Source organism: Eumetopias jubatus, unplaced genomic scaffold (genome assembly GCF_037043125.1).
Source record: "Eumetopias jubatus isolate StellerSeaLion01/CBP00866 unplaced genomic scaffold, mEumJub1_p1.0 scaffold_2, whole genome shotgun sequence".
NCBI classification, from domain to species: Eukaryota; Metazoa; Chordata; class Mammalia; order Carnivora; family Otariidae; genus Eumetopias; species Eumetopias jubatus.
The window spans coordinates 53,187,893-53,205,208 of NW_028274808.1; the positions used below are offsets into that span (position 1 = coordinate 53,187,893).

The following is a 17,316-nucleotide window of genomic DNA, read 5'->3' on the forward strand; positions in this document are numbered from 1 at the left end:
TAGCCAATCAGAGCTCGTCAGTCCACCCCGCGAGCCCAAGAGAAGTGGCGCGAGAGCCAGCGACCCGTTGAGGTGGGCGGGGAAGTGGGCGTGGCGCCCCGCTCTGGGCCCGCCTCTGCTCCGCCCCAGCCGTCGCGCCTCCTGGGTTTAATCCTTCGCAGAGTGCCGGCCGGTGTCTTCCAGAGGTGTCTTGGAATTGAGCGCGGAGCTCCAGCAGCCCTCCGCCAGCATGGAGTTTGTGAAGTGCTTGGGGCGCCCCGAGGAGTTCTACAACCTCCTGCGCTTCCAGATGGGGGGTCGGCGGAAGGTGATACCCAAGATGGACCAGGTGGGCCGAGCATCCTTGCATTCCGGCTAGGGCGGGGCGGCTGCGCTCGGTGTCCGGGCCTAGGGCCTGGCCGGCATGGCCCACAATCGAGGGCGAGGGGCGCGGCGAGCGGGTGCCAAACGCCTCTGGCGCCCTCCTCTCGGGGTAGCAGACCCCCACCTCTTCAGGCGCCACCCCCCCCCCCCCGCCCAGCCTGGTTCCGCTTTCCTTACCCCAAATCCGGCCCAGCTGGCCGACGTCCCTTCGACCGGCCTCCTCTTCCATCCCCCACCGTCCCTCAGGGGCTTAAAATGTTTCTTTTCTTTCAAGACATTGGTTGTCAGGTAGTTTTTCTTCATATTTGCATTGATATTTATCGGTGTCTTAATAAGTGGTTGCAAAATTGAGATTATATGGGTAGATTAAGTGGGAGGGCGTGTGAGAGGATTTCATGGAGGGAATGAGCTATGCAAATATGGCCACAATACCTTTTCTGGAATGAAACCTTGCTCATCTTTCCAGTTTTCAGTTACACTTCTTCCAAAAGCTTCCCTCACGGCCTTGCAGTCTGATCAATCCCCATTTCTCAGTGCTTCCCCGGTTTTTTTAGAACACATATTTACTCTTCCAAGTTCTTATTAGTTATCTGTATGTCTGTCAATTAGCAGCAAGATTGTTGGTTGCTTGAATGCTAAACTTGGTTTTATTTACTTATATTTCATCAGCCTCATTCTTGTGTCCTTTGCTAAATAAATGCTTACAAAGGTATTCATTACAAGAAGAAAATTATTCTTAAGTGATTATTGAAGGAATAGACATATTCAGCTGAATTCATGGGTTATATAAAAACTTTTAAATTCTTTTTCCAACAGGAACATCACAAGGACTATTCTTTGTTTACATGTACTCTTAATTGGTGTCCTTTATTAAACCACTTTAATTTCCCATCAGAAAAAAATTCTCTTTCCCTCATAACTCAGGATCCCTCTCATCCTTCAAGGTCTAGCTTCAGTAAGTGCCACCCCTATTCACCATTCAGCGGACATTTTTGGACACCTGTACTGTGCTAGGTATTATGCTGGGTGCACCATGGCAGGATGGCATGTATAGACAAATAAGACCTACAAAGAGCTTATTACCATCTTGTCAGGTCAATAACACATTACCAGATTATTCGTGGAAAATTCAGATAGACACCATAACAAGTTACCTGTGAAACTCCCTCCACCATTTTCTCTGGTACTACTTTGTAACAGTCCCATAGTCTTGTATTGTGGTTATATGTGTATTGTTTTTATGATCCCCCAAATCCCTTTCAGATTTAAGATTTTATATTTGATTCTGGATTTTAAAGCTATTCAGATATAGGAATCTTGTTCGATGTCCCTTTGGTGAATTAATGAATAAAAGGTAGGTGCACTACCCTCAAGAAACCTCTAGCTTTTTAAACAAGCTAAACTTAAGTAACTGTGGCAGAATATAGTAAATGCCATAAGGAAATTTACAGAAGGGAAAACGCACTTCTGGCTGGGCTAGGGGATTTATCTTTTGGGGGATGCCTGAAGGAATTACAACTTTACATTGCTCCTGTGCCTTGCTCAATAGATGTTTAATTAGAGATTCTTACTAAGAGTTTTTGGAGCTTTTCTGAAATTATTTGCAAATATTTGTGTTATTGCACGTTTGTGTGTTTTGAGAGAACAGTGTCCACTGTCATCATATTCTTCCAGGGAGCTGTGCCCTAAAACAGATAGTCACTGCTTTATAATCCAGTTTGTACAGTCTTCTGAACACCTCCTGTGACAGGTAGTTACCTCTGGAGACTTACCCACTCCATCCCCAGACAGTTTTGGATTTTAGGAAGCATTACCTTACAGTAAGCTAACCTTTTTTCACTCTGTTCTCTCTCTGGAACCAGAGTCTAATCCTTGTTGTGTAATACAGCACTTGACATATTTTAAGAGAACTCTCATATTCTCTCTGAGAATACTGATATTCAAGCCAAATGTTCTATGTTCTTCCTTTAGTTATCATTATCTGTTACTCTTTCCAGGTCATTTACCTACCTGGCGTCTCTCCTTTTAAAGTCTAGTGTTCAGAGTTGAACAGTACTCTTTCATTGTGGTCTGGTCATTACTGAACTTTAATTCCTTTCTTATGGATGCTGCATTTCTATGTAACATAGTTTAAGACTGCTTCCACTTTAAAAAATATATTTTAATTATAAAATATTTCAAGCGAATAGAAAAATATTGAAAATACTGTAACCAATTTGTGTCTGTTTCCAAGATTAGATGTATAGTGTTTGCTATATTTTTGCTTCATCTTTTTTTTTCTTAAGAAATAAAATGGCCGGCACGCCTGGGTGGCTCAGTCGTTAAGCGTCTGCCTTCCACTCAGGTCATGATCCCAGGATTCTGGGATCAAGCCCCGCATCGGGCTCCCTGCTCGGCGGGAAGCCTGCTTCTCCCTTTCCCACTCCCCCTACTTGTGTTCCCTCTCTCGCTGTGTCTCTCTCTGTCAAATAAATAAGTACAAAATCTTAAAGAAAAGAAATAAAATGGCCGAATACAAATAAAGTCCTTTTCCCCAACCCACTTCCCCACCACCACCTTAGTGTTCCTTATCTTTTTTAGGTAGTCTCATCATGCTGTGGGCTTAGAATTGTAGTCAGATTCCTAATTGCACTTGTTCAGGATGATTTCTTCCATTCTGATACCCTGCTGAGAGACTTTTTAAACCTAGATCTTTACCCTTTAGATAAATGGTATCATAATAATGGCTAACATTCATTGAGCTCTTAGTATGTGCCAAACACTATTTTATATACCTCCTTACATCTATTATTTAAGCCTCCCGGAAACCTTATAAGGAAGGTGCTATTATTTTTCCTGTTTTGTAGATGTAGAACAGAGGCATAGAGAGGCTAATTAATTGCCTGAGGTCCAGTTATTCAGGGGCAGAAGCCTGTCTTTGACCCTGGCTCTCTAACTCAGAGCTCACTGTCTTGCAGTGTGGTCTGGTCCATCTGGAGATACAAGAGTGAACAAGACAGCCCCCTGTGTGGCTCATCATTCAAGTGATGGACCAGACCACACTGAAAGAGTACTGTTCAACTTTGAACACTAGACTTTATTATTTTTTTTAATTTATTTAAAGATTGTATTTATTTGACAGAGAGAGACACAGAGAGAGAGGGAACACAAGCAGGGGGAGCGGGAGAGGGAGAAGCAGGCTTCCCGCTGAGCAGGGAGCCCGATGTGGGGCTCCATCCCAGGACCCTGGGATCATGACCTGAGCCAAAGGCAGACGCTTAACGACTGAGCCACCCAGGCACCCCTGAACACTAGACTTTAAAAGGAGAGACGCCAGGTTGGTAAATGATTAAGCAGAAGAAACACATTAAGCAGAGGATTGTCCAGATTCAGCTAAAAATTGACACACTTCCATGTAATGGATACAGAGTGGAAAATGCTCACCCTGAATATGTTCACAATCTTTGTGGAGAATAGGTGTCCAAAGGTCAAATAACCTAGGAAGTGCCAAGTAATCTTAAGTACATTTTGATTTCAGGAAATTTTAGCGAAATGAGAAATGTCTTCGAGCGAAAAGTTTTTAGAAAACACAAGAAAAGTGCTTTGTAAGGTATTAGATTTAATTTAGTGGGGAGGCTCCCCAGTTGAAAAAGCTACTGTGAGCCAAGTTATAGAGGCCTGAGCATGACCTGTATGGAGTGATGAGGAAACCAACCTGAAATTGACAAATATGAGCTAGAACTATGAAGTTCATTAAGGGCGCGTGGGAGTCCAAAAGCTGAGCTCTCATCAGTGAAGCATGTAATGGTTAAGAGCAGAACAAGGACATGATGAAAGCAACATTTTTGGAACACGAATTTGGCAAGTGAGTTGGGATTAGGAAGAAATTATATTGTGAGTTAGACTAATAAAATTAATAATGATAATAACCATGGCCTAGTAACAATAGACAGCACTTACTGAGTTTTTATGTTCGCCAGGCACTATGCTAAGCTCTTCAAGTCTGTTATCTCCAGTGTATCAGTTAACTTTCACTGAGTAACAAATCCTGCCAAAACTGAGTGACTTAATTCTGGAGATTGGATGTATGACAACGTGAATGTATTTAACACTACTGAACTGCATACTTAAAAGCAGTTAAAATGGGGCGCCTGGGTGGCTCAATTGGTTAAAGCGTCTGTCTTCTGCTCAGGTCATGATCCCAGGGTCCTGGGATCGAGCCCCACATTGGGCTCCCTGCTCGGCGGGGAGCCTGCTTTTCCCTCTGCCTCCTGCTCTCTCCCTGACAAATAAATAAAATCTTAAAAAAAAAAAGTGGTTAAAATGGTAACTTTTATGTTATGTATATTTGACCACAATTTAAAAAAAAAAAGCAATTCAGTGACTTAAAAAATACCAGCAACTTGAGTTCCCAGTTCTCTGGTTGAGCTGGGGAGTTCTACTGGTCTGGGTCAGTTTGGTTGATTTCTTCTGGGCTTGCTCAGCTGGCCGGCTGGGTTTTGGCTGGACAATCTGGTGTCTGGCAGACTGTAGGCTGGAGCATCAAGGGAAGACCGGGCCATATGTGTCTCAAAATCCTCAGGCTAGCCCTGGGGTTCCACATGGCAGCTGGAGTTTCCAAGCCTCTGCTTGAATCACATTTGCTGCCAAATTGTCGGCCAAAAAAAGTCACAAGGGAACCCAGATTCAGGGAGGCAGAGAGAGAGACCGCATCCCTTGATTGGAAAGAGCCGCAAACTTTTGTGGCCCTTTTGTAACTCATCACCCTTAGTCGGTCTTGACAACAACCCTAAAGTTCTTTTACAGATTAGTAAACAGTGGCATAAAATAATCAGATAACTTGTTCGGGCAGTGGTTCCAGGGTGCCCATCCCGGCTAGTCTGACAACCTCCACGCTCCTGGTTTGGAGGCTGCCTGCAATGAAGAGCTCAGGTTTGACTGGCCCCAGACAGCTGATCAGATCCCATCTCCGTCACACATGTTCCTGGCACATCGCAGACCCTCCATAATTCCTAGTAACTTTCCTCCCTTCCCTACCTGGTGTATATTAGCTTCCTTCCTTCTTTCCTTTAACAAATGTGTGACCACCAATTGCATGGCGATATTGTCCTAGGTGCTGCAGATACAAGAGTGAACAAGACAGGCAAAGACTTGCTTTTATGAACCTTACCTACATTCTAAGGGAAGACAGAATGAAAAAAAAAAGCAAGTTCAATTGCCCCTGGAACAACATGACTTTGAACTGTGTGGATTTACTTATACATGGATGTTTTCCGATAAATATAGTACTGTAAATGTATTTTCTCTTTCTTTTCTCAAGCGTACTTAATTGTAAGAATATAGTATATAACATACAAAAAACTATGTGTTAATCAACTGTTTATGTTATCAGTAAGGCTTCTGGTCATAGCAGGCTATGAGTAGTTAAGTTTTGGGGGAGTCAAAAGTTATATGCAGATTTTCGGCTGTGCGGGGGTCCATGCCCCTTATCCCCACATTGTTCAAGGGTCTGTTGTATGTAACATTTCAGGTGGAGGTAAATACTACAAAGAAAAATAATATCAAGGCAAAGGATCTGAGTGTCTAAAGTCAGGGGACACAATTTACAGGGTTGTGATTTGGGTCCAGAGACTTGACCTCTCTGAGACTCATTTTTCTCTCTATAAAATAAGACTGTTGGAGAAAATGGTAGCATTAGTTACCCTCAGAGAGAGAAGTGGTAAGGGGATAGGAGAGAAACTCCACCGTATAATCTCTTGATTTTTTTTTTTAAGTGAGACTCTTCTAGCCCTAAGATTTGATGAACAATACAGTATAATATTATTTGTTGCTCACAGTTTTTCTGAGTCCTAAAAGCCCCAAGAGCTATTAAAAAAGAAAATGGTTGACTAGAGGAAACATAGGAACACACATTTTTTTCTTTCACTTAACATGATCTTAGTTTCTCTCTCTTTTTTAAGATTTTATTTATTTGAGAGAGAGAGAGAGAGAGCGAGCAGGGGGAGGGGGTGAAAAGAGGGAGAAGCAGACTCCCCCTTGAGCAGGGAGCTTGATGCCAGGCTTGATCCTAGGATCCTGAGATCATGACCAGAGCTGAAGGCAGAGTCTTAACCGGCTGAGCCACCCAGGCACCCCCTTAGTTTCGGTCTTAAGTAACAAAGAAACTGGGGGAAATTGTGCACTAACAGATATTGATGGCTGACCATTTCTATCACAGGATTTGGCTGTAGGAATTCAGGGTTCAGTAAACTTGATTTCTACTGAATTTTTAGGAGCTTATCCGTAAATAGGGATGCTGCCACCTGAAAGTTGTGTGATCACTCAGAGGGCACATCATGGAAAAAGCAGGTGTTTTGTAATCCGGCATTTCTGGCCTCTATTAAGTCTAAATCCTGACTCTTAGCTGAATAACTTTTGGTAACTTAACCTCCAGGCAACAGTTTCTTCATCTATAAAATAGAGATACTGATCACAGTCCCTGAACCACATTTCCCAACTCAGAAATGGTCTGAAGATGAGAAGTGTTTTCATAAATCTGGCTCAAAGTCATTTGGCAGCAAACCTGCCCCGAACTGAAGTGATCCTGGCTTAGTATAAATATTCAAATGATTTGCTGAAGAAATATTAACAATTAATTATGGGATATTACTCTGTAGCAATTGGGGCTGTGTATGCATCTTACTTCCTGTTTTCTAAAGCACTAAAAATGCTGAATTCTGCTACACATCTGGCCATGAAGTTTGAATGAAAGTGGATATAGGTCTGTAATATCTTCCTTAAAGGGTTTTGTAAGGATAAAAAGTAGTATTTGTATTGTGCTTGGCATACAGTAGCTGCCCAGTAAATGGTAGTTATTAATCTTACTGTTAGATAAATTTCGTTAAGTTTGTGGGGTTTCTCCCCATTCTGAGGAATCTGCATTCAAGTCTTAACGAAAGCCGTGGGAACGGTTTGTAGCTGTTCACCTGTGGAGCTGTCGTTCCTGGGAGTCCCGGTCCTGGGAGTTCAGTCTCGCACTTCTAGCCACTGCACACTCTTCCTCCAGATGCCCTTCATCCCTGTTTTTCTCTCACTTGAGAGTTCTTGGGAGCGTACTTCATGTCAGACAGCAGTGGAAAACATCAGGGGGTTTTAGAGACAGGCAGCAGTTAGCCCTGGTCTTTTTTCCGCCCTCTCCTCCCTGGCAGCTCATGGGAATCAAGCAGTGGAAATTTTCATATTGAGTCGAGTTTTCCAGTGTTTAATAGTTGTATCTTCCCGTATCTTCTTGGCAATTTGAGGAAATTATTGTTACGGAGGAACTGAAGCAAATAGGTGAGAGGAAAAAGAATGATGAAGGAAGGACACAGAGAAGGGATTTATTGACCTTGTATATTTTAAGAGTGGAGGAGGTGTGTTGATAAGGAGGGGTGGTATTGCTTAAGGTTGTTGCTCTTCAAAAACCTGTCCAGCTTTTATTGGAGCTCACAGAAGTCAGCCCCCAAACCATTAGTGGTAGCTGAGGATTAAAACGTTTGGCAATGCAGTGAAAGGAATCATTGTGGCCTGGTAACAATAGTTTCTGTGAAGAGCTGCCATAGAACTCAATAATGGCTGTTATTCTGTTTCTTTTACTTGACTGCAAAGCCTGGCCTCTCCACACTTGAGAGGGAAGGAGTTGGTGAATGGTTTTTAAATACTCTGAACAGGGGCCCCTGGATGGCTCAGTCGGTTAAGCATCTGCCTGGGGCTCAGGTCATGGGAGGCTCCCCGCTCAGTGGGAGTCTGCTTCTCCCTCTTCCTCAGCTGCTCCCCCAGCTTGTGCACTTTCTCTCTCTCTGTCAAATAAATAAATAAAGTCTTTTAAAAATAAATACTCTGAACATATTCATTTATTCATCAGACTTTCACTGAGTATATTTATATGCCAGACATTGCATGAAATGATTTTACTAATATATGGTGCTCAGTAAACATTAATTTTTACTAATCACTTTTTATTGAACATGGCAAGGAAATGAAATTCTCATGATTATGTGATTTTTTTTTTAAGCTTTACTCTTGATAATATGATATGCATCCATGATAGGAAATTGAGGAAATAATACACATATAAAAAAGAACATAGGTCCAGTCCACTAGGATTCAGGGTTCACTGTTAACCTTACAAAGTGCCTGTGGTATTTCCCACCAGAGGATAAGCCATGTGTGTATTTTAAACCACTCTCCTGTTAGATATTTCAAATGTTTCCTTCTCTTAAAAAGAGTAAGGGAGACTGGGGGTTGAGGGGGTATGTGGGAACTCTGGACTTTCCACTGTTTTCCTGTGAACTTAAAACAGCTGTAAAATTAAAGTCTGTATAAAACAAACCCACAGCAATTCTTTCAGATATGCTTGCTTTGAAAATACGGCGCTTTTTTTTTTCCCCTGGGAAAACTGATTCTTGTTTTCCTTAGGGAAGAGTAAAGTTCAGGAAGCAGCTCATTACAGCTCACTAATTTGAAAGAGAGGATTAGAAATCTTTTTTTTTTTTTGAGATTTTATTTATTTGACACAGAGAGAGCAGGAGAGCACAGGCAGGGGGAGCGGCAGAGGGCGAGGCAGGCTCCCCTCTGAGCGGGGAGCAGGCTCGATCCCAGGATCCTGCGATCATGACCTGAGCTGAAGGCAGTCTCTTAACTGAGCCACCCAGGTGCTCCGAGGATTAGAAATCTTAAAAGTAATAGCTTTCCAGAGGATAGAAGACCTTTAACAGGTGTTAAAGAAAAGCCAAAGGTGAACAGTAGTTAAAGCAGTAAAAACAGATTTTATTCAGAATAGCCATTGCAGTAGGGAAAAAGAGACCTCAGTATAGAACTGGGCTCAATTCTGAATACAACAAGGAAAAGTGGGAGCAGAGTGGAGGGGTCAGTGGATTTAAAGTGATGAAGGTGGGAACATCTGGGGTGAGGGACATTCTCGCCAAACGACCTAACCTAAGGGGACAGGGCGATGGGATGATGGGAACTGAGGAACCCTGCCGGACAGTCGCGGGGATCAGTAGCAGGATTCTTGCTAAAATTGGGCGATGCAGGGATAGACACAGAAGTACGAGAGTGGAGGGTTCAAAGGAGCTGGACTAAAGTTTGGTGAAAGATTCTGGCACCAGGAAGACGAGCCAGCTTCTCAAGAGTGGACTGGGCTCTGCCAGCCGCCGCCCGTGGGTTCCGGGGACAAGAGGAAGATTTGGAGGGAGGCACCGGGAGCGAAGGGGTAGCCAGCAGGGTGGCGGGGGGGGTGGGCGGGGGGTGACGACGGGCGGGGTTGACCTCGGCCCCGGGGGGCGGGCCAGCCGTGAGCCCGCTGGGGTGGAGGGAGAGCCGGCCCCGCCCCTCGGGGGCGCCTCCCAGCCTCGCTCAGGTCTATGGAGGAAAAACTCTACGCGGGCCCTACGACTCCGATGGCCGTGGCCGCCTGCGGCATCAAGGCCATGTCCCTGTTCAAGCGGACCTTGGTGCTGAGCCCCGCCGCGGCACCCCGGGGCACGGGCACTGCCGCAGGCTCCGCGCCGCGCGGCTGCCCCTTGTCTCCCGCCGCCTGGCCCTCCAAGGACTGGCCGCGCGGGGAGGGCGTCTGCGGCAGGCTGCGGACCCCGCCGGCAGTCGGCCGCCTGCCCCTGTCCCACTCCTGCCGCTCTGCATCTCCCACCTCCGCCTGTCTTCTCTGCCCCCAGGACTCGCTGAGCAGCAGCTTGAAAACTTGTTACAAGTATCTCAATCAGACCAGTCGCAGTTTTGCAGCTGTCATCGAGGCGCTGGATGGGGAAATGCGGTGAGTGGCCAGACAGCTCCTTTTCACTTGGGGGAGGAGAGCTTTTCCCGGGGACTGGGACGTTGAGCCACTACTTTCTGACAGCCCCTAGCGTTGCAGTCTCTGCTGGTGGCTCAGCTGGAGCGTGCCCCACCAGAGTGAAGGCAATGTTCTGGTTGGAACACCCATGTATTTACTTTAGAATGCCCTTCCGGGCACTTTGCCATCTAATAGTGTCCCTGTGGGCCCAGCTCTTTCAGGGAAGTGGGGAGGAAGGGGGGGGTGGGGGGTGGGGGAGGGTGGTGTTTATTGACTTTTTTTAGTCCTGGCGGCTGAACCTGTCTCTGAGTAGGTCATGCATTTTTCTTGGCTTCACTATGCTACTTTGCAATTCTAGCATATGGGGTTAATTCCAATGAAGTAGCTATTTTTTTTTAAGTTGTGTTTAAGTAATCTCTATACCCCACCTCGTGCTCAAGTTTAGGACTCCTGACTGAACCAGCCCAAGTTCCTTCTGGGCAGATTGCATACATGAACCTAGACCAATTGCGTTTGTGTATGACAGTATACTATTTTGACTATTTATACTATTATACTAATTTGACTTTATTTTTTATCTGCAAAAATACCAGGTCCGTGTAAACACTTGGCCTGTCGATTTTTGTACAGCTGTTCTATGTTGGTTAAATGTAACTCACTCTGGGAGTAGTTGTGACATCCAGCTGGTAGGGGTTTTTTTATTTTGTTTTTTATAAATAAACCACTGAAGTCCATTGCTCCCATCTAAGAAAGGAAAACTAAGATGGCTTGTTGAGTACAAAAAGCTTTGGCTATCTTTCCATAGTTCTTTAGGGGTAGGGCCGTAAGAGGGTTTGCATAAATGACATGTTATTTTGGAATAAATATCTTGGAACGTTTGTCCCATCATATTAATAGTTCTCCCGCTTTTACAGTCATGCGGTATGCATATTTTATCTGGTCCTCCGAGCCCTGGACACTCTGGAAGATGACATGACCATCAGTGTAGAAAAAAAAGTCCCACTGCTACACAACTTTCACTCTTACCTTTACGAACCCGACTGGCGGTATATGGACAGCAAGGAGAAAGATCGACAAGTGCTAGAGGACTTCCCAACGGTAGCGGAATTACAGATTTCTCCTGCCTACGGTTGTGTGTATAATTGATGATATAGTTGTCAGCCAGCCCTCATCCCCGTCGAGAACAGTAGCAGAAGCAGTGTGAGGGCAGTGTAATCTAATGTGATGGGTAAGCTCTGGTAGCCGAGACTCTGAAGCCATGCTGCCTGGGTTGGAATTCCACCTCTTCCACTTATTAGCCGGTGTGGAGTGACGTGGCCTGTGTAAACCTCAGTTTCTCCATCTATAGAGATAATACTAGTACCTGCCTCGCCTCGTAGTATTGCTGTGAGGCTTAAAAGAGTCGAGACAGGTTAGAAGGGTATTAGCTACTATTACCGTTAACACTGTGTTGCTTAAAAGTCCAGTGTTTCTTCCTTTGGAAAGATACATTCTAATTCCAGTGTCATAAAAGATGGATTCTCAGGCCCGCTCACAAAACCTGTTCCCTATCTAATACAGCCTAAGTGTAGAGGGCTTCTGGCTTCTGGGACCCTTAGCCTGGTAGCATGGCTGTGCTGTTCAGGATGGGTCCAGCTGTGGGGAGGACCGAGGAGCAGGGTGATCCTCTACCACTTAGAGCTGTGTGATTCGGGACACATTCCTAAGTTTCTCTGCCTCAGCTTCCTCATTTGTAAATTTAGAGCTCTGAGGGTTGACAAGTTCCTATTTATAAGTACTTAGAAGAGTGCTTGCTGTATGCTAAGTATTCTATAATTATTAAGTGTTCAGTCCATTCCGTTGGACTTAAAGTGGGTTATAATTAAAACCTTGAGTTTTAAAACATTGACAAGGTTATGTTATATATGTGACTAGGTCTTACTTTTCTGGAATTTGCATGTCTTATCACACAAATAACTGCTGCTTTCATACCTCATAAATAAAAGGTTGATTTAGTGAAGTCTCATGTTCTCTAACAGACCAAAGAAGCCCTTCTTTTTGTACACAGTTGCCAGAATTGGGGGGGAAGAATAGTCCTCGTGTGGCTGTTGCTACTGAGACAGATCTATATTCCTGAGTGGGGAGGGGAGGAATCCACCCAATACAAAAGAGTGAGAGACTCCTTTGGAGCAAGGGCTATTTCAGATTACTGAGATTGTGTCTTTGCTGTCAAAGACAAAAATAAAAGACAATAAAGTTCAAACCAAAAGAAAAAATCTGTGAGGAGTAAATAGGTGGAGCTGATACAGGACAATGTGATAGAACAGAGGAAGAAGGAAGAAGAACCCGTGAAGAATAGGTAGGGAATGAGAGCACTCACCTAGAGCAGGGACCAGTGATCTGGCTCGCCTAGGACACCTGTCACGTGACCAGAGGCTGGGTTTCCTCTGCCTGGAAATCGGTGGCCATTCACTGATGAGCTTGTGAAACTGCCAACACAGGAGGAAGTGCTACAAACAGGGTCCCATAGCAATTTATAACTGATGTGTATTCTCACTTAAAAAAGGTATATTCTAGCTAGAGCCTCCAAAACCAAAAAACCCTTCCAAACTATTTTCAAACTGAGTAGATTCATAAAAAATAATTTCTAGTCATTGTGGGATAAGTGTTGTAGGTATTTGAAAAATCAAGGCAGCCCTATCCACTCAGCAGAAATGAAAGAATATAAAAATGTGTGAATGTCAGAATAATTGGGGGGGGATATAGCTAGTAGATGTTTGGATAATATTTCAATATGTTTAGAAAACCAAAAGTCTTCTTTATAAATAGTGCATTCCAATGGAAAAACAACAGTTTGTTCAAGCAAATTTCAACATTCAGTCGATCTTTTCCTGTGTTGGGGAGTAGGGTGAACGCAGACACTCCCCTCCTAAGAGCAGAGACTCGCCCTGGCAGAGTAGAAGGGATCAGAGGGCACAGGCCAGGCATTACTGTTTTGCTGTTGCTAACCCTTTATGTCCTTAATGTGAAACATCTGAAGCTATGTGTTTCGTGAGGATGCAACCTTGAATGGGAGGTCCGTTCAGCCTGTTGTTCCGATTGAGATAGGAATATATGGAAAGTCATAGTGTCTTATTTTCGTTGGGAATGCTTTGTGCACATGCTGATCAATCCCAGCATCTCCTTGAGACAAGATGCCCAGTTTGAAGGGTAAACCGTCTCCTTGGGTTAGGTGTACCGTCAGTTTCGGGCGAGGCCCTAAGGCAGAACAGATAACTTGGCCTCACTCACATAGTACTGCTCTTAGACTGAGGTAAGAAGGGCCCGCCCCTCACTTTACAGGGCCCCACTCAAAGGGGTGAGGGGTCCCCAGGGCCATGGGAGTGTGCCTGCCCAGAGCTTATGCAGCTCCCCTTCTAGACTATGTTCCGGGTCTGTGGAATTCCCTGCCCTCAATTCCCTGAGCTCCCTTTCCGGGTTGGCAGTCTGTTGCCTCTGGCCTGTCTTCTCCAGGGTGAATCATGCACCAGTGACCCTGCCCCTAGGCCTTCTGGGGCCAGACAGAGCCGGGAGTGGGAAGGCCAGGGTGCAGGCCGGGAGCTGGGGCTCAGCAGTCTCTGCCCTGCTGCATTTTTTGGAACAAGCCCTGAGGAAAATTTAAATTCACACCTGAGTCCTTCAGGTTGTGGTTAAGGTGTCTTCGTAAAAGCAGGAGAATAGCACATACTGTTTAACAAGTTACTAGTGTGACTGATAATTTCAAGATTTTGAGCCAGTATGGTATGTGGGCCTCCATTTGTGCTCTTGTCCCAGGCCCCACAGACTTCAGGCTTAAGCCCAGACAGCGTGTTCTCACCAAGTGAGCCCCTCCCCAGTGTGTGTGCATTGAGATTGAACCTCGTGTTTTATGCTTTAGTGGCCATTAGTTGGTATCATTTGAAGCCAGACTTTCTGGAACTTTCACTGTATATTATGGATTAGATTAGAGTATATCTTTTTCGCCTGGTACTAGGGGAAACTAGTAGTCTTCCAGATCCACCCCAAACACAACTTAAGGAATGGCATAGGGTTATTTTTAAATGCTAATAGCAATAATAACATACATTTATTGAGCTATGAAGTAGTTATGAAATATATTTCAATGTTCATTCAATATTTGTATTATTTTATGGTAATGTAGTTTTAACATTTAATCACTGACATACTTTACTGCTCTTTTAAAAATTGGTTAAAGACAATAAAACTGTTGGTTTTTCCAGAAAAAAAAATCGGTTAAAAACAGAATTCCACATATAAGTGAAGAAGGTAGAATTACCCAGTGTTCTGATCATAACATCCTAAAGTTTATAGGGAATTTTTCTTTGTAGGTGAATGGAAGTGTCGTGCTACCCTTGGACCCCTACTTGGTATTTGGTCCTCCTCCATTATACTAGTGGATTCACCACGATATCCTTCCTTTGTGTACTTGAGTCACCGGAGAGTGACTGCAGGACCTACAAATCTACTGTAGTTGTCAAACAGAATTGCCTGGATGGATAGTAAAAAGTCCTTATGACTCGTTTCACTCGGCAAAGCTTGTTGTCGCTCCTACAGAGTATGTGAGACCGGGCTTTGCTCTCATAAATAAAATGACCTAGTCCAGGGTCTGTTGAAAGAATGGGGTCCTAGGGAGATTCAGGGATTCAAATACCCTTTGGTAGAGTCACTCATGTGTTTCAGTCCCCAATAGGAATGACTTTTTGGCTTTGTCTTGGAACAGCTGTTCTGGAAAGAATAGCATTCTGGAAAGATTGGATTGATTTTATGGATTTGGGGGGAGTTTCACAGTTGATATTGAGAAGCCTAAGAAACCTTAGGCTTCTGAATCCCTGTGGTGCTGTGCAGCCAGCTGGTTTGCCCTCAGGTCCTTAAATAGAGGCGTTTCCTGAGGAAGCTTTTCTAGCCATTCTGTAAATGTAGACCAAGTATGCCTCCCACTTGTTTTCAGTATTATGTGTTGGCTTTATTAATATTTGTAGCATTTAAAGAAATTTCGTGGTGTTTCTGTACTCTTATTTGATCATCTAGAGATACTTCTTTAAACTTAAATAGGATGTTTGTGCAAAAGCAGTGAATTTAAAAACCATCAGTACAATTTCTACATTAGAGGTTGGGCTATGAAAAGAAAATATTGGGTAGCATGCCTCTGATTGAGCTAAATTGAGCTGTTTTAAGGAATTAAAATATATAGCCTTATAGTAGGGGAGACACTATAACTTCCTGATAGAAATCTGGGAATTGATGACAGAAAACGGGTTGGCTGATCTCCTTAGTAGAATGTAAACTGTACAGGGGCTAAGTGTCTGCTCCTTTCCAGGCTGTGTATCCCCAGTGCCTAGAACAAAGCTTGCTATGTAGGAAGTGCTTGATACACGTTTGCAGGAATGAGTCTTCCCTATCATGAGGTTTGTCTGAAATGGGGCATTCTTCCTAAAATTCTTACATTTATGTCCACTTTATGTAGAAGCACCTCATTTATTATCTATTGGAAAGATGAGTGTAGAGTGAGACTTTGATTTTCTTTTGAGTCTAGAAACTTTAGCATTTTTAGACCCTTCTATTTTAGCAATTATAACATTTCTGAGCTTATTATGCAATATGTAGAAAACTAGTACAACCTAGATGTTAGGCTTATAGATGAATCATTTGGGAGTCTTAATGAGTTCTGCTATTGCTTTGTTTTATGATCTGTAGGTACCATGTTGGTTCCCGGTGTAAATACGTATTTCATATTTTCCCTTTTTCGTGATTTCCATTTCAGATCTCCCTTGAGTTTAGAAATTTGGCTGAGAAATATCAAACAGTGATTGTTGACATTTGCCGGAAAATGGGAGTTGGGATGGCGGAGTTTTTGGATAAACATGTAACATCTGAACAGGAGTGGGACAAGGTCAGTGTTTACAAAGTAGCATTGGTGTGGGGTGCATAGAACAGGTGGCAGTACGCACTGTGAAGTTCAGAGTGAGGAAAAAGTTGTCTGCCAGTTCCACGTTTTCTGATTTTATAACCCACCTGTGTAGCTTGAATGTCTCATCATAAACAATAAAGGGGCTTATAATTGAATATTTGAAATAATCCGTGCCCTAGGGCATTTACCATTAAGTCAGGCCAAAGTGAATATAACCTGTCCCAGAGGTTACACACATTAAGCTGCTGCTTCTTTTTTTTCAGATTTTATTTATTGGGGCGCCTGGGTGGCTCAGTTGGTTAAGCGGCTGCCTTCAGCTCAGGTCATGATTCCAGAGTCCTGGGATCGAGCCCTGCATCGAGCCCCGCATCGGGCTCTTTGCTCTGCGGGGAGCCTGCTTCTCCCTCTCCCTCTGCCTGCTGCTCCCCCTGCTTGTGATCTATCTCTCTCTCTCTCTCACTCTCTCTCTCTCTCTGTGTCAAATAAATAAATAAAGTCTTTAAAAAAAAAAAGATTTTATTTATTTATTTGCCAGAGAGAGACACAGCAAGAGAGGGAACGCAAGCAGGGGGAGTGGGAGAGGGAGAAGCAGACTTCCCACTCCGTGGAGCAGGGAGCCCGATGCGGGGCTTGATCCCAGGACCCTGAGATCACGACCTAAGCCGAAGGCAGACGCTTAACGACTGAGCCACCCAGGTGCCCCACACATTAAACTTCTAAAAATGTCTCTGACTTGCTGTGAAATTTTAGAGAAATGGCTAAGTTACTCCATGTAATACAGAGATATTCGAGGTTTTCAAATCTTAAAAATGTGTTTTTTGTTATTTACTTTCTTCCATCACTGAGTATGTGTGTTTTGTGGACACACCTTAGTATCTGAATCAATCTGCAGTTCCATGTTAGCACAAGATGACTTTTAAACTCCGTACGAGCTTGACCCCGTTTGTTGACAGGAAGTAGGTATCACTTAAACTGTAAATTGTATGTGTGTTTCCTTTCCAAGTTTATGAGAATCCAGAGGTACTAGCTTAGGATCATGGGTGTGTTGTGCTGAGGAGTGAGTACCTTTCCAATGCCTTACTTCTTCCTTTCCCATCAGCTCCTTACAGAATTAACACAGTAGGAGAAGTTCCGAGTTTCTCGACCTCCCTCCCCCAGTTCATCTGGTGGTTAGAAACGAATACGTGTGAGGACTGGCACTGGGAGACCTCACGTGGACAAGATTGGCCTCCTCGGGAGA

At 44.0% G+C, this 17,316-nt stretch overlaps 1 protein-coding gene across 5 annotated transcripts in view; it reads left to right on the plus strand.

The window, feature by feature from the left end:
* Positions 1–142: 142 nt before the first annotated feature.
* FDFT1 (farnesyl-diphosphate farnesyltransferase 1) overlaps positions 143–17,316 on the plus strand; it is a 35,834-nt gene continuing 18,660 nt past the window's right edge. For 2 of the 5 annotated variants that reach the window (XR_003610986.2, XM_028114295.2), the window contains exons 1-3: positions 9,694–10,132; positions 11,065–11,248; positions 15,930–16,058. Coding sequence is in view for 4 of the 5 variants with exons in the window: in XM_028114295.2 (XP_027970096.1) it covers positions 9,726–10,132; positions 11,065–11,248; positions 15,930–16,058 (720 nt within the window). In the remaining variant the exon portion in view is untranslated. Of the gene's footprint in view, positions 329–9,693; positions 10,133–11,064; positions 11,249–15,929; positions 16,059–17,316 lie in introns of those variants that run through there. The other 3 variants (XM_028114296.2, XM_028114298.2, XM_028114299.2) reach the window with 3 other exon arrangements.